Source organism: Anomalospiza imberbis, chromosome 8, assembly GCF_031753505.1.
Source record: "Anomalospiza imberbis isolate Cuckoo-Finch-1a 21T00152 chromosome 8, ASM3175350v1, whole genome shotgun sequence".
Lineage (NCBI taxonomy): Eukaryota > Metazoa > Chordata > Aves > Passeriformes > Viduidae > Anomalospiza > Anomalospiza imberbis.
The window spans coordinates 11,368,714-11,390,680 of record NC_089688.1 but is presented as its reverse complement, the minus strand read 5'-3'; the positions used below and the strand labels follow the sequence as shown (position 1 = coordinate 11,390,680).

Here is a 21,967-nt window from a genome sequence, read left to right as displayed (position 1 = left end):
TCTTTAGTTCAATCACAGCTGTTGTATTTCAATGATTGGCCAAGGTGGTAAGTGAAAGTTGTATGGAGGAGAAAAAACCCAGGTCCTCCACTGAAAGCTATTGGTTGTTGAAGAGGATGCTTTAAGAAGTGTCATCTATGCACATCTATGCAGATTAGTTTCATTCTAAATAAAATTGCCTGTTACAAAGCATACATATTAGAGGAGCAAGTGTTGGAAAGGAGGTTCTGAACGCTGTTCACAAAATTCCCAGCTGCAAAGACAAGTTCATTCCCCACCCAAGTTGTATAATGCTGTGATTCAGTTAGATAATGCTGTATTTGCTATTTTGATTAGCGTCTTGGCAAAAGAAATATAATTGGAAAATGCTAACCCTTTTTATTTTTAGTTTTTATTATCTTGGTTTGTCTCTCTAAATGCTTCCATGTGAGCAACTTCACTCATCTTTAAAAAATGCATGTAGGAAAAAAAAAACTGTTTATTGAAGCCTCTAGCTATTACTGCTTGTACTAGAAAAGTCTTCCTCTTGATTTTTTTTTCGTAGAATTTTACTTAATGAAAACTATGTTATATACAAAATGGGGGTTTTCTGTACCACCTTGTCTGGAAACCACGTTTTCTGAAATTTCCTGGTGAGACCAGTCAGGGGTGGTTGTGGGTTTAAATCCGATGTTGTGCTGAACGCTGACAACCTTGACTTGACCCAGGATTTGGGGTTGGCGTGTGCAGTCAGCCGGTCCCTCAGGCGAGCTGCGCTCTCGGGGAATGCCCCGGCTGCGCACATGACGGGTGGAGTTACCTTTCTCGCCGTGCTTTGTGTTTTATTCAATGGGCCTCTCGCCGAAGCCGCCCCTTGGTCTAACCTGTTGTGCGGGCTGTCCCCCGCCGGGGCCGGTGGGGCTGTCGTGCCCGCCCCGGGCCCGCCGCCCCGGCAGGTTTTGCACCGGCCGGCCCCGGCCCTCCCTCGCGGGGCGGGCAGAGTGAGCCGGGCCGCAGCGGCTCCTCCTCCTGCCGCTCCCCGGCACCGCCCTGCAGCGCCGGCGAGCACCTGGGACCGGCCGTGGTGGCAGCGGCTCCACGGGACCTTCGGTAGGAGCGACCCCGCGGCGGGACGGGGGCGAGGGGCCGGGGCCGCCCGGTGCGGCGGGGCTGTGGGCCGGGCCCGTGTCCCCGCGGGGACGCGATCCTGCGGCGGCAGGAGCCCGCGGGGTGGCAGGCAGCGGCTCAGGGGCTGGCGGAGGGAGGTCAGGGCTGGCGGCAGCTCCGCCGCTGGGAGGAAGCTACGCCTCTTTCCTGGGAAAATGTGGTTTCAGGGGAGAGGGCATGTTCTGCTGTTGTAGTTGCAGTTCGGTCCTTTGCCTGAGTCCGTAGTCTGTACTGAGTTTAGAATTTTGATGTGTACAGCTGTCAAGAGAAAGCAGCCTAAGATGGTAGGCTGGCCATTACGCAGTGCTTTTTCTTTTTTTTTTTTTTTTTTTTTTTTTTCCTGAAGGCCCCTTTCTCTAAACTGCACGCAGTATACTTTACCTTTTCTTATACCATACGTACTTCGAATGTTTTGAAGACACTTAAGTGTCTTTAAGTGTCTTCAAGTCACTTTAGTTGTCTTAAAATGGAAACTCTTCAAACTCTTGCTATGCTCTAGCTATATGTGTGACAGAACACAGCACGAATATCTCTATATTCAGAAAAGCAGTTCCTTCTTGTCCCCATCTTGTTTCTGGGCAGTAAAGAAGTACTTCTGTGGGCTGTATTTTTCTTTTTAAATATATTTATAGTAGTTCCTGGAAGCTTCTTCCTGTTAAGGAGGAACTGCTGAGAAATAGCGTTCTGCAGGGAGTGGCAGAAGCATGGAAGGATCTCGGCCTAGAACGGGGACAGGTGGCTGGGGAGTGGAGAGAAAGCAGACTGGCAAGAGAGGAAAAGTGCCGGTGCGGTGTGTTTTGATGAAGGAGCTGATTATGAGGGTTATGCATCTGAAAGCCCAGCTGCTATCGGAGGTGGGAGGTTCATTCCCTGATACCTCCCCCAGCATACAGTTATTTTCCGTGGAGTGAGTCAGTGCTTTACTGGAACACCCATGGTAACGTCAGAAACAGCACAAAACCAGTGCAAGTGTATGGTAGCTGTAAAGCCTGAGTGTATGAACTCTTTTCCCCATAGGTTGGCTGTTTCTCTAATTTCCTGTGTTTTGAGTTGCTGTAAGAATCACGTGGACCACTCTCCTCCTACTGATGCAGCAGATAACTTGAACTGAGCGTTACTTACATGTTTGCCTGTAGCCCTGTCCCCAGTGCGTTTCTGCTAAGTGCCTAATGATTTTGTGTCAGCAATATTTATGATATTTATCTTCCTTTCCCTTGCCAGACCTTAGTATAAGGTCAGAGGCCAAAATGTCTGTCTGTACTTAAAATTTCTGGAGTGGCCATCACATTCATTCATATGATTTGTCACTTCTTTAGCTTATTATTTGTAGTCCCCAGAAGTTTTGAATTGTTAGACTGAAAACTCAGTGAAATGTCAGAAGTCACTAAAAGATACAGCAAAACCAGCAGTAGGATGGAGCTGTTTCATGGGGGTGTTTATGTAGTCAGAATTGTAAAGACACAGTGTTCAATAACAACTTAAAATACATAACCTGATCTGCTTTAAAAAGTCAAGCCAAGAAGTCTGTCTGATTTGAAGATTACAGGAGATGGTGTTTGCTAGACCTCTGGCAAGTTTTGGAAGATGGAGCTTCCATAGGGTCTGTTCAATAGCACTGCATTAATCAGAACCAAGATAGAGCCGACTCAATTCTAGTTCTGTGATAGCAATGGAGGTATTAAGAGAATAGAAGCTCTAGTTAAAGCAACAATATAATTGAAAACAGCAGATGGTTTAATTGTGACTACAGAAATAGTAGGGCTTTTGAACAAACTGAAAGCTTCATTTATTTTTAGCCAAGCCTCTATATATAATAATTTGTAGAAACTTCTGTGTCAGCTTCAAATTGTGGTTGGAGGTTTCCATTACAATAAGTATTCAACTGAGTAATGGCACCAATGGGATTTGTTTTGTTTATTTCATACATTTGTTTACTACCTTGACCCATGTTTCTTACTGGATATGTTTTTTAAGTGTCTTATGTAAACTGTTGGAAATAAGGACAGGGACTTGTCAGCTGTATACAGTGTGTTTTGTTTTGAGTTTCTTTTTAAATAGCAAAAGACTTTTGGAAGGAAAGGAAAAGGCTGCATGTTTACCCCTCAGCAAGCAGCACTTTCACATATTCGAAACTTGAGTTGTGCCTTCACTTTTGCCAGTTTATTTGAAAGTGAGGAGTGTGGTTTATATAAATGCTGAATTTCCTTCCCAGTTCCCCAAGCTGGGAAGAATGTAAAGTAGATAAGCAAACCTAAGAAAAGCAATAGGTATTTACTGTGTATTGCTTCTATTGTTGCTCTGTGTTTGTTCCAGATTTTATCAGCACTCACTAGACAATCTTGATAAGAAGTTAGATCCTGAATGGGGTAAACCTGGAATCAGTTGTGGGACAGAGCTGGGACTCAGTGTTGTCCTTCTAAGAGACAATTCTGTCACATTCTTGTGTGATTCTTGCTTGGCAGCTAGTTTTTTGTTTGTCTGTGTGCAGTTGTATCCATACTGTTCAGCTGTCACAGATGCTGAATGTGGACCAGTGCCAGTTGTTAGATTGTGGTATCTGAATGAAACAAACACAGCCCCCCACAGCTCCACTACCTGGCTGTTCCCTGTGCAGTGCCCGGTCACTGTGCTGTCTGGTCAGTAGCAATGGTCTTGTCTGAGACCTCCAAAGAGAGGGAAACAAGTTCTTCCCAGGTTGTTGCCTCCTTTTTTCCCTTATATGCTGTCTGTTGGAGAGAGGATATGCTGTCTTACTTGCTAAAGGAAAGTTAAAAGTGTTTTGGAATTCTTGTTTTGGTTGTGTTTGGTTGTTTTTTTTTTTTCTTTTACCGCTAGGTGTGAGTGATGAGGGTTTTTTTGAGGGCATTGGGAAAGTGTTCACCAGTAGGAGAGGTGGGCTTCCGATTCAGGCTTCTAGATCTTAACTTCTGGTGAGCTTAAGAACTGTCAAATACATCAGTTCCATATTAAAGATCCAGATGAGTTTTAATGCTTCTGAAGGTCTCTTGTTTGTGCTAAAATTTACTGTAGCCATGTAGTCAATATGTATGTGAAGTGATACTTGCTATAATTAATTCCTGCACCCCAAAGACCTCTGGCTTGGCTGGAGAAACGTCTGATTTTGGACTTTGGCCTAGTAAGTTGCTCTGAATTAAGTGCTTAAGTTGCCTGAAGCAAACAGGGTGAATATTTCTTTTATTATTGCTAGAGATAACAACTTTAAGCTTGGGAATTTGCACTTATTCAGTAAACAGTGTACTTATCTATAGTCAAAATAACTGGTTGTTGGCTATGCTTGGCAGTGTTTTGAAAACACTTGGTTTTCTATTAGCTAGAAGAATAAATGCATCTTACAAATATTAGGATTTAGGGGGAAAAATACTTCTGAGTAGTAAGCCTTAAGGATTAAAGCTTGCTGATCTCAAGTGCAGTCTAGATTTGAAGGCTACAGTCTTGCTTTCTTTTCACATTTCTTGTTTATGGTTGCTTTGAAATACCTATCTATTTTACTATTCTAAGTTGGTTCTTGAATAATTCTGTTCCTGGAAAGAATTAATCTGCTGAGAATGAATAATTCCTTATAGCCTGGAATGATTGAAGGCTTGTCCATTTTGCTCACTGAGGGGTAGTAACCATCCCAGTGTCGCTGGACAGCTGAATGTGTAAGCCTTCCCTGTCCAGAAGGTGTGAAAGTCATCAATGTTAAGAAAACGCTGATATCTTTGTACCTCTTGTTCGTGTGGGGAGTCCCAAGGCTGTCAGCAGAAAGGCTTTGTCGCAGTGTAAGGTTTGTCCATGCAGCTCCTGCCAGTGTGCCTGACTTTGGGAGTTGTCACTTGAACAGCCTGGTGTCATTCTGGCCCCCTCTGCAGCTCGAACAGCTGCAGACCTGATGGAAACCTTTTGTCGTCCTTTTGTTCCTGATGCCTCTACCTTTGCCGTGGGGCCACTCCCTGGCTCTGCGCTTCAGGCTCGGCCACAGCAACTCATTAAAAACTGCTGGTTTGAAATGAACAATCAGACATTTTTTAGTAATTGTTTTAGGGCGCTGAATACTACACTATTGCTGCAGTTCATGGAGTAATTGGTATTTACATATTCTGACTTGCACTAATGGTGTAAAAATTTATTCTTCCATGGTGGAACTTAAAATAGAGGAGTATAAATCCCTGAGGCATTACTCAGTTGAGAACATAGTTCAGACTATTTATAGTATTGTTTTTTTTTTTTTTTTTTTGCAACAAATGATTTTCTGTGACAAGTTACGAGTTTGAAATAGAACAACCTCATTCCATTACTTCTTCAAACATCCAATAACCTTAATTTGGTTTTTTTTTGTTGTTTGGAAGGTGTCTATCTGTATTGTCATAAATGTTTTGACTGTGTATTTTATATATTTGAAAGAGAGTGTTGAAGTGTGCTACAAAAGGAAGCACTTGCATCAGGGCAGAGTAGGGATCCAAAATGAAACTAACCTCTTGGAATTAACTCATGTTTTTGCTGCATATAGATCTTGAAAGGCCATACAGCTCAACTAAATTCTTTGGATTTTGAAGCCCTGAGTATATATGTAGGTCTTCTGTCACTGGAAAGGTTACAGGAATGTTCTTAGTAATATTTTTACAGCTTCATTGTGGCTTATGGGTGTGTCTTCCCATTCAGCTTTTCTTTGTTGGACATGGCGTCTCTTTTCAGTTCTATTTTATTTTGACTAAAGCTTACAAGTGCTACCTTTCTCACCCCCTTGCCCCAGCAGGTCAAAAAGTGCTAGATTATTTTATGTAATAAAAAAGATGATGATATTTATTAGAAGGATCATCAAAACTGGCAGAGCTCCTGAATCATACTAGCAAGCAATTCAAATGGATAGTTTTTAGAGAAACCTCATATTTGAGTTTGTTTTTGTTCCACCGTCTATTCAGAGCTGTGAGTTGATTTGGATTTTCTGTTTTCTGTTTTCCTATTTTTTGTAGGAAGTAGTTGATGGGTTAATACTCCTTAAATATACCATGTGGATTTCATCCATTGTTGGATGAAGTCCAGTAAAATTTTGAACAAGGAGTGATAAGATCTGTGTAAAAGAGGTTTCCTGAGTTTTGGGTGGCATGAACTCAGCCTTGTTGTAAGATAAACCCAATCTACTAAATTGGGTTTTTTTCATAGTGAAAGGAAGGCTAGCCAGGAGTCACATACACAGAAGACTTAATGATAAAACAAAATTGCCGGACTATTTATCCATCAGGATGAAAAATATTACAACTGATACAGGAGAGAACAACTTGTATGCTGCAGTGCATGAGTCAAAGATAAATCTTGCTCAGGCTGGTAAAATAGCAGTTAGCTGGTTCAGTGCTGACTGTGGTTTGTCCTTGTCTTGGAAAAACACAGTAGTGGATGCCTGAGCTCATATCTGATGAAAAATGGCAGCATATTGTAAGGTGATAAATTCTGTTCTGGTTTCACAATCGGGGATCAGTCTTGAAGCAGGTACTATAATTTATAGCTTCAGGCTGCTTTATCTACTATATCCTGGTAATTAACCTTGTGGAGGAGTCAAGGCCAAGGGTTTAATTTTAGTAGGTGATCCCTGTGAAATAGGCATAATTAAACAAATAATTTTGAACTAATAAATGTTATGGTTTTTCAACCTTTTTGGTCCTCAAGTTATTGTACCATGGCATAGCTGGAACCTGAACAGCAGCCACTAAAAAAATTCCAGGAATGGGTGTGAATGCAGTGGCTGAGCTTATTGCTATTGCACCTTGAAACAAAACTTTTCTGGCAGCTTTGAAGTTTTCTTCTTTATTTCTGCCACTATGGAATTTGTAGTTTTGTTACAAATTTTTTCAAGTTGTAGTCCTTTCCTTCTGTACTGTATCTTACAGAAGCGTATTTTCAAGATTCCTGTTGAAAGTCTTCACAGATTTTATCTTTTATGAACAAGTCTGTTCCTTCTTAGCTTTGCCAAGCAGCAGGAAAATGCTCAAGAGCCTGAATGGTTTATAGCTTGCAGTGTGAAGCATGACAGCAATGTTCACTGTGGGAGTAAAACCTCAGGTCTTTATTTAAAGTTCTGAGGTGGACCTCTGGGATTGAATACTGGGAATGGGGAGAGGACCTTGACAGTAGTTAGTAGTTATTCTTTATTTTCTTCAAGGCACTCCCTCTTTGTGTGTATAGTTTGGTTGTTTGGATTTTTCCCTTGTCTTATGCACTACTTTTTTTTTTTTTTTTTTGACTGAGCAAACAGAGACCTTGCTGTTCCTGTGTCCTCCCACGCAATGTTTGTACAGCAGGGTGGGTTTCCATATCTTCTGTTCCCTTGCCTGTGTCACCCTTTGTTATCAGCAGGCAAGTGCTGCTCATCATGAGCAATTTTAGTAAAATATTGTGGATGTAGCAGGAGAAAGTGTAGAAGATGAGATTAGAGGATGAAATTGGGTTGAGGGAATGGTTGGGAAAGGTAACTTTCAATGCTAATATTTCTAAATTTAGAGTACTGGCCAACAGAGGCTCAAATGAACTGTGGAAAAGGTGGTGATCAGGGAAGTTTCTGAACATGAGAAGTCGGTGTGTTTGCAGCTCTAGTTTGCCTGGAATCAAACCAGTCTGGGAAAATTTGCCCTTGGAAAAGCCCTGGATAAATACAGAGTTCAAAAGAAGCAAGTAGAACATTTTTATATAGAAACTAAATTTTTTTTCAGGTTGTTGAAGCTGGCTGTTTTTTCTCAACCTCAGCTTTCGTTGCCAAAAGGCTCTTTTAATCTTGGGGTGTTTTCCAAGTTAAAAGGAGCGTTCTATATGGGATTAAATGCAATCAAACAGACTTGCTCAGAAAAACAAAACCTATCCCATTACTTCTCACCCTCTACCACAAAAAAGGGGTTTTATCTTAAATTTGTACCTAAAGCTTTATTGAAAAGGGCATCTTACAATTTTTTGAGTACCCTGTCTTTATTGTATTTACATGTAGAGCTAAAAAAGAACTAAAAATATAATTATGGTTGTACCTGAAGAAGTAACACTAATTTCAGTGTTGTAATAATTTGTATATAAAAATGTACACATTGACATTATGCATGCTAAGAATCTAGATTGTGAGGGTTCTTTGGTTGGTTTTTGAGAGACAGGGTAATAATTGCTCTTTTTAATTTTTTCTGTGCTTTATTATGCAAAGCCCATTTCTGAATTAGAGAGGCTCTGAAGTGTGCCGGGCTGCCTTCTGTTGAGTTTTTAAATGTTATTTTTATTCTGCTGGCCTCTGCACTTTCATGCTCGGGTACCTGCCCGGAGGTGGCAGCGTGGGCTGGGGCCCGGCAGCTCCAGCCTCTGGCAATTGCGGGGCCGGGCGCCAGGAGGGAAGAAGCTGCCGGCTCGTTTTCCCAGCAGCAGAGGGAGAATAGTATTTTGCTGTTTTGTTTCTCGGCCTCGTGAGTTCGGGGTCAGTCTTTGCATGGGTAACAGCAGCTATTGCTTTTCTAATGCTGAGAAGCTGCATTCACTTATTTCTTGATTCTGTTAGATGCTACATACTGGAGCAGAAGTAAAGTAGGGTTATGACTTTTGGTGTGGCTTGTTCATTGCAGTTTCTGTTAGTTCATTTCTTGCTCTTTAAATTTAAATGAGTATGTGCAGCATGAAGTCCAAACAGTCTTTAAGTAAATTGCCGATTTCCTAATTTTATTTCCTTATTAAAAAAGAAAACCACAAAAAAAGCGTTTCTCCATTTCAGTGTTGCTATGCAGTAGAGCCATGCAAACCAGAAAGGGAAGTCAATGTGATCATGTAAAATGAAAACAATTTCACAAGAACAGCACCCCTGCCAACTCAAACCAAATCCAAAACAAAATTCCACAGCTCAAACCCAAAACACAGCAAAACATGCCAGATGCAAAAGGTAGTGCTGTAGGGGAAAGAGGTGGGGAGGGGAAAAAGGGATAATTTACACAGCAATTATAAAAATAGCATGTGACTTGTCATTATAAATAATCTTCAAAAAGTTAACACTCATTATAGATATTTTTCTTCATTTCTTCATAGTTACTTTTACCATTTTTCCGGGTAGCTGTTCTGTTTAAAATAAGGCCCTTGTATTCTGGAGGCCAGTTGTGATTTTGTCCTTCACTTAGCTGTTCTTCCTTTTTGACCTCCAGTTCTATTTTGGACAGCTAATGACTTTGTGCACTTCTGTGCTGACAGAGGCACTATCCATTTTGAGAGACTCGGTTTGTTCTAGTGACCTTATCCTATCAGTAAACCCTTCATATTTTATGGCAATGCTGTAGGCATGAAAGTGTATCCCTTCTGCTTCTTACTCTGACCTTGCACTTCTACAGACGTTTGCATTTAGGTGCCTTCTAAGAACTTAAAGTTACTCACTTGAAGACATAGCTTCTTTGTCAGATGACTTTCTACTCTTCATTGATAAGACAGTTCTGTACAGGCTGGAAACTTCTGGAGGTTTCAATAGCACAGTAAAGGAAGGAAGTCAAGTAATACATCCCTAACAGTATAATAGACCAAGCAGTAAGCAGTAACTGCAACAAATAAAAAAAAATTGTGCGAGGAGTGGCTCTGCAACTGCTTAGCTATCCGTTTATTAGTCAGGAAACGGGAAGAGGTTTCTAAGGGAAAAGCCGGGACAAAGTGTGCAGGTTATGTCTAAATTTTGGTAACTGGCTACTGCATACGTGTTGCCTCTCAGTGTTATTTGGTGTAATGAGTGAAGCATTACAGAAAATAACTGTATCACACATACTTTCCAGATCTTTGCAATGAGTTACCCAGGCTATCCCCCAGCGGGTGGATATCCACCAGCTGCTCCAGGTAAGTTACTCAGATGAAGTAAACATTAAATGCAACTGTGGTCCTTTCTGGAGTAGAAACATGACATGGATGAAGAACAAGACTGTGGAGGGTTTCCTTGACTCCCCAAAGCTTTCTGTACTTGCTTGTTAAATCCTGTTTTATCTGGGCTGGGGATTCTGATTTGTCTAATATGTGTGTTCTGCCATGTGCACATATACTAATGACTGGTTTCATTCATCTCAAATAAAGCACAGAGCATTAGAAATGATCTTAACTTGACCAAATCCAATAAATGACAAGGATCAGTGTCTGGTTGATACTGAGTCTTCAAGGTGGGTAATGAGACAAATGAATATGGGGAGTAGTCATTCATACAGCTGACAACCATATCCCCCAAAGAAATAGGAAATTATCATTAATTCACTATTCTTAGGCAGGTGGTTGCATACAACAGGGAGGGGGCTGTTTAAAAGGGTAGCAGTTAATAATAACATAAAGCTGATGAAATACTCAACCACTGCTTGGTTATCAAGCTGAACTTTACTGTTGTTAGTGTTGTTGAAAGGTAGAAAGAAAGGTGAAGTGGTGAAATGTGAAGTTAGAGAGGCTAGCTCAGGAAGGGGAAGCAGTGTACAGTGAAAAGCCCAACTAGCTAGGAGGATAAAGCCTATTTCTCAGTAGGATATTCTGTCTTAAGACTATACTGCTGTGTGCAGACAGGTTTTATGACTTTGGTGCCTCTAAATGTCTGTGGACACCTCTCAAATTAGCAAAGTAAGTGGAATTAATTATACCTTCCTATTACAATACCCAGACAACTTTGTACTTTAGGTGCACTCAAGTCAAAATACGGTGTTAACCGTCAAATAGGTTTAGAGTTGATAACTAACATTATTAGAAATACCCAATGAGACTTCTCTTTTTTTTAATGATTGCACTGCTACCCTGCACCTCTTCAGTTGATTTCCCTGGTAGTGTTGAAAATACATTACATTAGAAATTTAAGTAGTAAGAACTTTTAAAAGCCATCGTTTCTTGTTTCAGCACATCTGTGTTTGATTTCAGGTAGCAGTCCTTGGGGTGGTGCTGCCTATCCACCTTCAAATCCACCTCCAATTGGTCTGGAAAATGTGTCTGGCTATGCCAACCAGTTCAATCCCAGCCACATGGCTGGAATGGTGAGTTTGCTTTCATTTCATGTGTTCCAGTGTGATGTCCTTAAGGGCAAAGTTGTGCTTCTGGAATTGTCACCAAGAGGTTCATCACTTGAATTCTGTGCCTGTATGTCTAATCTGTTTAGGTATTGAGCATTCAATATTGCCTATTGAGGAAAATGGTTACTGCAAGCTATTTCTTATTTTAGGAAAACAGAGTAGTGTACTAGTTAAATGTTATTAACCGTCTAACTTCAAAAGTCATGGACATAAGACTAATACAACTTGGCATTTGCTGTGGGGAGGAATAGGGAGCTATTAACTCAGTATCCACTGTTCATATATTCACATGGGCAAACACAGTCTGCATTTTGCCTATTTACCTGATTTTGACCAGTCAGAGTAGGGAAAAAAGCTGTATAATTAGAGGTATCAATGATTCATCCTTGAAAATAATATGGGATCAACAGTCTCTTACAAACACTGATGTTTAACAGATGGAAGTAAAAACCTTTTACATTGGCTGAAGAAAATGTGGATATTCCCAATGTGATTTTTTTTTCATAGCACAGAAGTGAGTGATACTTTTGACAACTTTAGTCTTCAGAAATCTGTTGTGCTGCATAACGAATGCAGTTTGTAGGAAGATATTTGCATTATAGATGTTTTTCTAAGGCAGTGATTAAATGAAGTGATTTAGCAGCCAGCAGGCAAATAGAACAAGCTATCTAGGATGCACAAGTCTATAGCCACAGCAGCTAGTTTCTGACAGTGCTGCAGTCATCCAATGTCACTTCTGGTTTCTCTCTAGAAGAGGGGTTTCAGTGATAAGATTTTGATATGGAGTGGAATATCTTCATTTCAGTTTCTGCAGAAGTCTCTCTAAATGTAGTCCAGGAATTCCTGCTAGTTGTAAACTACTAACACATCGTAAAACAGTCAAAGGTTGCTTGAAGTCCTTGCACCTAGGTGCACCCTTTTATGATCACACAAGGCAGCCATGGGCAAAGAAAGGATCATTTGGTGTAAAGTTTTAGGCAGATTTTTAGGTCCTGCTTGCTACCTTTGCAGATAAAGAGCTATCTCTCTGTGTTGGTGGGGAGGGAGGTTGTATTGTATTAAGCATGTTACTGAAACTCAGCTGTTGATGCTCCTTCCTGTCTCTTGTTTTATTGCTGTCATTGCAGGCATCCAACCTGGCAGGGACCTTTGGAGGGGCAAATGTACCACAAAGCTTGTATCCTTCCACTCCTGGGAGTTATCCACCAGTTCCTCCAGGTGGCTTTGGGCAACCCCCGCCAGGACAACAGCCCTCATATGGAGGGTACGCTCCACCTGGAGGAAATCCACCATCTGGAATGCCACCTTACCCAGGATACGCGGGCGGCCCTGTGCCAGGCCAGCCCACACCACCACCTGGTCAGCAGCCGATGAACTACCCAGGATTTCCAACAACTCACCCAGGGCAGCAGCCCGTGCCAAATTATCCAGCAGGTCCAGCTGTGAACCCATCTATGCCCTCTTACTCAGGAATTACAGGGCCTGCAGTCACTCCTGTAACAGTAAGAGCATTCACTGCTTTTCTTTTGAGGTGTGACTATATATATGTTTCTCTGCGTTTTCTTTGTGTGTATTAGTGTAAACCCATCACAAAACTGAAAAGTTATGAAAAGAAGTTTGAGTAAAGAGAGAGATGGAACCTTTTCAAATGCGAGCACTATAGGCTTGTATGGTCCTGAAACAAATTATGTTTTGCCATGGTATCCGAGAAAAAAGGTTTGATATGAATTGAAATTAATTAATCTTGCCTTTCCTAACTTTAGCAAGTATTGCCAGTTGTATATACAGTATCATCAAACCTTAATTGGAGAGCAGATTTAATGTCAGCAAACCTTGATCTTCCATTTTCTTGTAATTTGTGTCTAGAAGTTAATAAATTGCTTAAGGCAGGGTTGGTTTGAGTTTTCTCTTACTACTTTTCTCACAAAAAGAAAACTGATAATAGTGATCCTCTTTCTTAAGTAGTAAACCACAGTATTTCACTATTTAACACTAATATGCTGTTAACACTACAGTTGTTTAACACTATTGATCTCATTTTAGCACGGAAACCGAGGTACGATCACTGATGCACCGGGTTTTGACCCTCTGAAGGATGCAGAAGTCTTAAGGAAGGCCATGAAAGGATTTGGTGAGCAGTCTGATGATGTACATTTCAGTAAAAAGTAGAATTGCATCTCCATTCAGCACTGATATTTTTCTATTGCTATGTCTGTACTGAGTGGGACTGAGTGTGTGCTGAGTCCTTGGTTATCAGAAGTATTGCTGGAAGTTCACGTGGGCATAAACAATATCATGAGTTTGGTTGAGGCTTTGTTTGTATCCTTAACGTGTGTGTGTGCTTGAAGTTCTGTGGTTGAACACAAGAGTAGATACTGTAGATGAATTCAAGGCATTCATGTCCTGCTGGGTTTCGAACAGGATGAAGTAGAATGCTGAATCCTCACATGAGGTGATGTTCATTCTGTGGTGTCGGTGTGTTTGTACAGGAACCGATGAGCAGGCGATCATCGATTGTCTTGGAAGTCGTTCAAACAAGCAACGGCAGCAGATAATCCTGTCCTTCAAAACAGCTTATGGAAAGGTAAGTACATTGTGAGAACAGAAGGAAGAAGAAATGAGAGCCTACATCCCTTCAGTGGCAATCGGAAGACTTAGTGGTGGGAAAAAAAGATTGGGAGGTGCATTAGGGGAAGATGGTTCTTAAGTCATAGCCAGTAGCTAGAGCTACTTTTACTGACACTTGACTTATTCATGCAGTGTTGCAGATGAAACATGTAAAGCAGTTTCTTTGCTAAATGGTTACTTTGACTCTTGGGTCTGTCTATTTAATTGGATCTCAATGGCCTCAATGTACACACACCATTATGCTGGTATTAGTGTTAAGTGGAATAGCTTTACTTTGAACATACATTACTGGTGCTTATGCATAAAGAAATCTTAGTAAAATGTGTGGTTTTGGTGCTTGCTTTGTTCAAGTTTGATCTTTATGCGTTTTTTTCTTCTTATTAGGATTTGATCAAAGATCTCAAATCTGAGCTCTCAGGTAACTTTGAAAGGACAATCTTGGCAATGATGAAGACACCTGTCATGTTTGATGCTTATGAAATCAAGGAAGCTATAAAGGTTTGTGTAGGAGATACAAATTTATAATACAGAGGAAATAGTTGAGCTGATGAAATACTTGGTTACCATTTAAAAGTTTGGATTTATTTGGGATGACTTGCTTTGACTTCCTATACAACGTTATATTCGGAATTTTTTCCTATATGATTTTGTTACATTCCTTTTGTACTAGGTTGTAGAAATGGGGAATCTGAAGTGTTTCTCCTTTGTTTGTTTTAGGGTGTTGGCACAGATGAAAATTGTCTCATTGAAATCTTAGCTTCCCGCAGTAATGAGCATATTCAGGAACTCAGCAGGGTCTATAAAGCAGGTTTGATCTGTTGCATCAAAATTTTCTTCCTTTTCTTACTCAATCAATGACTGATTTTAAGACTTGAGGAAATGAGCAGAGTTGTATGAGGATTCATGACTATCTCTTTTCCAGAATATAAGAAAACTCTGGAGGAAGCAATAAAAAGTGACACGTCTGGACACTTTCAGAGGCTTTTAATTTCACTTGCTCAGGTACTTGCCTGCTGGGATTTTGGAATTTGCTTATTGTGCGTTTGTAGGTGGTGTGGATTTTGTTTTGTTGTGTTTGGTTTTGGTTGTTTTTTGGTGGTTTGTTTTTTTAATTTAAAAAAAAGGCAGCCAATCAAAGCCCACTAGTAACACTTCTGGATCTTCTAATTCTTTCAGGGAAACAGAGATGAAAGTACAAATGTTGACATGTCTGTTGTCCAAAGAGATGTACAGGTCAGTAGAAATGCTTCATTGTTTCTAAGTATAGTCAACTCAATATGCTGAAATTTGACTGTGTGGATTCTGCTTACTGTTAGTTTTGGACACCTTGTGATGACTTCTGATGCAGTGTTTATCTTTGAGTGGATGGAAAAGATATAAAAAGCTGTGACAGAGCATTAGAGCTGTCTAGGTGCAATACAGAGATAAAGCTCTTGGGAGTACAGCCTGTAGGATATTTTACCTCTCATTCTGTCAGGTCTTCGGCTTTTCCAAGTGTTGGATTGTGCTGCTTTATAACAAAATTGACCAAAGAAATTGGAGGTGATATGTGTGTGGATTAAATTTTAAACTATTCAACACCTGCGTTAGCCTTTGTATGTTGTTTAAGGAAGTTTGGAGATTTGCAGCAAATAAGGCACTTGGACTTTGTAATAATTGCCCCATTTCTTTTTCTGTGTGTTCTATTTCACTACAAAGCAAAGGGAAAACCCTGGATTGTTTTAGCCATACTAGTGTCATTTAAATAGCAATGTCACTAGCTTTCTACCTAGCATGCCTTAGCCAAAATGCAAGAACATCCCAGAACACACCTAGAATTGTAGAAGAAAAGCTAGATGTAAGGACTCTTAGGAAGAACAATATTCAGGTACTTCTTGAACAATATCCCTTCCTTTAGTAATCTGGAGCTCTTGTCTTAGAGCACTTATGCATCAGCAAGCTAGGAAGTCTGCAAGTGGAGCACATTGTAGGAAGATTAGAACTAGTTGCTATTTATTGCTTGCCCCGGTTTTGCAGTAGTACATAGGCTAAGAAAGAAATAAAAAAGGAGAAGGGGCTGCAAGGAAGCAAATCTGTAACTCAGCTGTTCAGCTTGACTACTTTTCTGAGTAATGAAGTGTGAATTCCCTTCTGTGCTCAGGAGTTGTATGCAGCTGGAGAGAACCGTCTAGGAACTGATGAATCCAAATTCAATGCCATTCTGTGTGCAAGAAGCAGGGCCCATCTTAGAGCAGGTAATGATGTCCTACGTAAACTGTAACTTGATTCTGTTGTGTGTAATGATAGAAATGTATAGCACTGCTCTGCGCCTGAATTTTCTCCATCTGTAAAATGAGCCAAACAAGATGCCAATGAAAAGCAGGGTGAATTCTGCTGAGGAAAAGCAAAGTCACCTTTTTTAATATCAGAGGAGGTAGAGGTCATACTTGTTCAAATGATCCTCTGATTAAGGAATTGAAAAACTAGAATTGTTTCAGTCTTGCATACTTGGGTGTGCAAGACACTTGAAATCCTTCCCCTTTTACTTGCTAATGTAGGGTGCTACATCAGTCTGCCATGGTGGAAGTGTTTTAGTAACTACATAGAACTTTCACATTGTGCTATTAGGGTGCGAGGTCCTTACATGAAGGAAAGGGATGTGTATGAGAACCCGAATATTTTCTTCTTGACTTTATTGAGATCCAAAGCTTTCCTAAAAAAATTGCCATGCTTTCTTGGTCTAGCCCTTTAATGAAAAGGCCATATCTGGGCAAACTAGAAGGAGCATGGTAACATGTTAATGGTTGATAACACAGTATTAATCCTTGAGGTGTTCAAACTAGTGTGAGTACACTGTAGTGTCCAGCTGAGAAGTGCCACTGAAATGAAGCCACCCAGCACATTCCAGTACCACCTCTTTTTGCGGAGCTGAAATCTTTCTTTTCCATGTCCAGTCTTCAGCGAGTACCAGAGGATGTGTAACCGGGACATCGAAAGCAGCATATGCCGTGAGATGTCTGGGGACCTGGAGAGGGGCATGCTGGCAGTAGGTACGTGCCACCTTAGCAAGTTCATTTCTGCTATTCTGCTACAGCTGGCTCAGGTGGCACCTCTGACTTCAGCTAAGGATGTTCTTATTAGTAGTAATACCAGACTTCTGCTTTTTACGTTGAACTTTCTGTGAAGTCATTTGTGATTAGTAAAGTAGGGCACTTAATTCAGCTCAAAATGACAGATGAAGCTTTTTTGTTCCAGGAAACTGCAGAGTTTAAATTTCGCATGTTAAAATGGGGAGAGAATTATTAACTATAATTTACACTGTTTTTAAGAAGTAAACTTTACCAGCTCCTGGGTCAGTGAGAATGAAGTATTTTGGACAATTTTGGAAATCCAGCATTAATTAAAATACAGGCATTAACCCTCTAATTAGTTACTTCTACCTCTATTTAGAAGAAAGAAAACTTAAATTTCATTGCAAAGGGTTTTTTTTCTTCACATTTCCTGTGGCTACAATTTTATTAAATCTTTGTTTTTAATTGCTCCCAGTACTTCTGAGGAGTGAAAACTCTTACCTCAGGTCTACTGTTGTCTCTTCAGAAGCAGTCATATGTTTCCATGAGGTTGGGACAAGGTCTCAAGTGGCTGTGCAGTAGTTTTATTTAAAATGCTTTATTATAGATACAACTGTGAACCACTTTCCTGTCTTTTGTCTTTACATCTAAATTTATTTTTCTGTTTATTACTGTAAATATACTGTGGTATCTCAAGCTCCAGTTTTAAAAGTGTTGTTCTTTGGTTTTGAATATGGTAGTAATGTAACCAAACCCAAAAACTCCTACTAAAATAGGAAAAATGGACTTTGCATCACTTGGAAATGAGATGGGAGAGGATATTTGGTTCAACCACAACAGATTTTTTTTCACTTAAGTTTGTAACAACATCTTGTCAAAATGAAAATCAATTTTAAAAGCCTCATTTTTTCACTCCTGTCCTGTGCATGTGTGACTATGTAACTATTGTTCTTAATCTGCTTGGCCACACTGTCATTGTACTGATCTTTTATTGATACATACTGGATCTAGCTCATTGTATCTGATTCTTTTGCAAACCTTTTGCAGGATTCAAACTTTGTCACCTCAAAAACTATTGTTTGGAAACCAAACTTAGGGAAAAGATATTTCTCTGTTTGTAGAAAAATATTGCCTTGGTAAAGAAACTGCTCAGCATTTAGAAGGCTTTTGACTTCATGGAGCTTCATAGTAACTTGACAGGTCTCCATGCAGATCCAGATTCAAAACTGAGGCTAGCTGGCAGACAAGTCAATAGCCTTTTAAGCAAGGCTTGTCGTTAATATTCACTGAATAACTCCCTTTATTAAATAGATTCTGTAGGTTTTTTATGTATATGTATATACACATGTATCTATATCAGTAAATTATATTAACATAATTTGTTCTGTGGACCTTACTTGCAGGAAAAAAGGGGTTTCTAATTGAAAATATTTAATTTTGCTTTCTTTAAAGCTTTCTGGATTGTACAACTGGTAACTTACAACAATATCTTTAAACATCTTAGAATGCAGGTGTGTTGTGTTATCTAAATAGAGTGATACAGAAACATGCATTTCATTTTGTCATTCATTTTTGAATAGTATTGTACATATCATTGACAGTTTTGTGGTGAACTGCTATCTCTCATCTACATTTTCCTACTGAGAAAATTACTTATTCCTATACAGAATGTGTGTTGCTGTGAAAAACATGTCTGGGTTTACACCTTTAGTTCTGTATTGATTCTGTGTAATTGATTTTGATACCTTACTGTGCTATTAAATGTCAAGTGTGGCCTGTTTCTTCTGTAGTTTGCTACAGTTTGCATGATAGTTTACTTGTAACAATGTTGCATCAATATATATTTTAATTCTGATCAGTGATGGAGGGTTCTTTCATTATCCTGATTAACATGACAGTAATTTGACTTAGATTTTGCTCTTTCAGATTTCTGATGAACTATGCTAATTAAATATAACATCCAGTTATTAGTAAATGAGCATGTTTAAAATTTTTCAGGAGTCCTGATGAACTTTGTGGCTAAAATAAGACTTTAAAATAAGGGTTGTGATGACTCACCCTTGAGGAGAAGGAACCACCTAAAATTCTCTGCTATCATAGGTGGTTTCCTGATTTGTACTAGGGCAGGACTTGAATTTGTCAAACCTTGCAGATGCGTGGCCTAAAAATTTAGGATTAAGAAGCCAGGAGCACTACTACCTATGTATTCCTTCAAGTCTTCTGCCCCCTCCTCATCCCCTCTTTTCCCTTCATAAACAAGAATCTGGTCATTAGAATTCAAAGATTAGTTATGGCTGCTTCACACCAGATGGTTTCTAGTGACAGAAATGTTTGCTTTGAGCCATGCAGTGTAGGCTTTTTAACCGTATTGCAGCTACTGTTTGGATTAAAAATAATTTCAGTGACTAATGGAAGAAGTGGAAGCTGCATTGTATCAAGTGTGTGTTTATGTAAAATTCAAGCATGTGACTATGTTGGATAAACTCAAAAAATTACTGACTTCTTATTGAGGAGGAATGCCTTATTTCTGTAATACTGTTCCTGTGTTCCTTTTTGCAGTTAAGTGTCTCAAGAACACGCCAGCTTTTTTTGCAGAGAGGTTACATAAAGCAATGAAGGTAGGTGTCTGTGACAAGTTACATAAACTTAGTGTGGAGTTTTTTTTAAATGCTTGTACAACTCTTGGGAAGGAACTGTGCAGCTGAAGGGATTACATTTTTTAGTGGGCAGATGACTAACAGTCATGATGCAGTCATTATTGTGAAAGGCTGGAAAAATCTAGCTAATTTGATCCAACTTAACAGAGCAATGAATACAACCATGCATAAAACAATAATCTTCACTTGGTAAAACACAAATATGCTTGAAACTCTTTGATACTTTTAAAGTAGTGAATTCTAGCAGAAATAAATAAGTAGGCCATTTAACTCACCAAATTTTCCTGACCTGCCTGTATCTCTGTCAATCCCCACTTTTTTTTTTGAGATGTTCTTGTGCAGAGAAACTAGTGTCCTACCACTAAATTTAATTTATTTTAGCATGATAGGCTAAATTCTGTTCAAGTTTATTAAGTCAGTGGGGTTATGCTAGTAAATAGGCACTGTATTTTTTCATTAGTGCTGTACCATACGCTTTCCAATACATTGTACTGCTGCTTTGTTTGTTTCAGGGAGCAGGAACAAAGGACAGGACGCTGATCCGGATCATGGTATCGCGCAGCGAGGTTGACCTGCTGGACATACGTGCAGAGTACAAGCGGATGTATGGCAGATCTCTCTACACAGATATCAGTGTAAGCCTTGGATACCTTACCTGCCCTGCCATGACACCCCTTATGCTGGCAGAACACTGCTGCTTGTGCTGAACAGCTGTTACCTGCACTGAGTGTAGCTGGCTGTGTTGGATTGCTGCATTTGCCAGGAGCATGGAGGTTGAGGGCCAGAGGATGGAGAGTGGTTGGGCTTGTGTGGTGGCTAGATGAACTAGAGGTGGGAGGGAAGCTAACAGGCAAGGAAGGAAAGGGAAATTGGTCCAGAGGAGTTTCTGAGACCCCTCTATCCCAATCTCCTTATATGATCTTGTGGGAACCACTCAGTCCTCCAGTTGAGTAACAGTGGTGCTCTACTTCATTTGTGTGTTGGAAGAAGATAAAGCTTCTAAAAATCTTCTAAAGGATTGCCTTCTCTTTCTCTTATTAGTACAGGACTTTGCAAATAGACTAAACTTCAGATTCTTCAGCAGTTGATCCACCCTCCTATTGGTCTTAAGAGCTGTACCAACAGCCAGGAAGATGCCTGGCCAGTGGTAGGGTAATAAGAGCTGGAGGAGAGTGAGTGGTGCCACTTTAATTTACCTTGTAATGAGGCTGCCAAACCTGTTAAGCCCCTGTATGTTCCTTCTGCTGTGGACACTGAGGGGATGTAAGTTGGTGGTGTTTGGAAAGAATCCTGTAGAGATTCTGGAATTTAGCATGTTCAAATGCTTCCTCTACAGTAGTTGCATGCCATGTAACCACCAATGTATGAGTAAAAAGCAGTGAGACATTGGTGGAAAAGCTCTGCATTGCTTCTTCCCCCTGTTCCTCTTTTGATCTGGCATTATAATTTATCATTCAGAAGCAGAACAGGCCATACCTATTTAATGGACTGAACTTGGTCAAAACCTGGCTTCAGTAAATATGGGGTGTGCACATCCACAGTTAGGTATATGTAAACTCTGATGCTTATTTCTGTAAAAGTAGAGCCAAAAATGTCCCTGGAAAGTTAATTATTAGTTTTTCAACTGTAGCTTCGCCTCTTTTGGTTGTTCAACTTTTCTTTTTCTGGGTTCCTTTTCAGGGTGATACTTCAGGAGACTACCGGAAAATCCTACTCAAGTTGTGTGGTGGAAATGACTAAATGGAGCATTGAGCTTTTCTTTAAAAAGCTGCTCTTTTCATGTACTTGCTGCAGAGCATCTTTTTTTCTCCATAAGTAAATATGTAATGACATGTTCTTCTAAATCAATTGTATTTTAAAAGATAATACTGCATATATCTTCAGTAGAAAAGTAGTAGGTAATAAATGCCAAGTCCCCCAAAATACCAAGCTTAATGTGCTGTCTGCTCAGGATTCTGTATAGTATCCTCAGCAATCCATGAATGGTCATTATTTCTTCTCTGCTTGTGTAATGTTGAAATAATGTTTGTTTAATGAAACAAATATCACAGTTTTATGATTTTAAGGTGTTCTTTTGTATAAACATTGAATGCCATTTTAATGCAAGTTTTATATCTGTTGTATGCAGATTTGGTTTTGGGCTAGCCCACTTCCTGATATGTGGAGATAGCAGCCTCGAGGTTTTGTGTCTAGTTAAGACTGCTTTAAAGAAGTTTTGTCAAGTTCTGTTTTATCTTGATTCTTTTCAAGGAAGATGTGTTCCACATTTCATTCTTGCTAAGGCAGACTGCCACAAGGCAGGAGTAATGTTGACAGTAGTAAAGATTCTGTCATTAATGTTTAAATGTTCTGGATCGTGCCTTAAATATATATATGTAAGAAGAGATTATGAAATTAAAGCTAAGTCTTTACAGACTGTGCCTTTTGGTGTTCATATTGATATATGTGAGTGATGACTCAGTTT

At 39.8% G+C, this 21,967-nt stretch overlaps 1 protein-coding gene across 2 annotated transcripts; it reads left to right on the top strand.

Moving 5' to 3' along the window:
• Nucleotides 1–955: 955 nt before the first annotated feature.
• Nucleotides 956–21,916, top strand: ANXA11 (annexin A11). Of its 2 annotated transcripts, none has more exons than XM_068197337.1 (15): nucleotides 956–1,089; nucleotides 9,912–9,972; nucleotides 11,020–11,132; nucleotides 12,296–12,670; nucleotides 13,212–13,299; nucleotides 13,658–13,752; nucleotides 14,181–14,294; nucleotides 14,514–14,604; nucleotides 14,719–14,798; nucleotides 14,973–15,029; nucleotides 15,937–16,030; nucleotides 16,730–16,825; nucleotides 19,406–19,464; nucleotides 20,016–20,138; nucleotides 21,184–21,916. In XM_068197337.1, the coding sequence occupies exons 2-15, from the start codon at nucleotides 9,921–9,923 to the stop codon at nucleotides 21,241–21,243; spliced, it is 1,497 nt and encodes a 498-aa protein (XP_068053438.1). In that variant the 5' UTR covers nucleotides 956–1,089; nucleotides 9,912–9,920; the 3' UTR covers nucleotides 21,244–21,916. The 2 variants fall into 2 exon arrangements, 1 of the variants encoding a protein (XP_068053438.1); XR_011001285.1 differs by lacking the exon at nucleotides 956–1,089 and adding an exon at nucleotides 18,299–18,357.
• The last annotated feature ends 51 nt before the right edge of the window (nucleotides 21,917–21,967 follow it).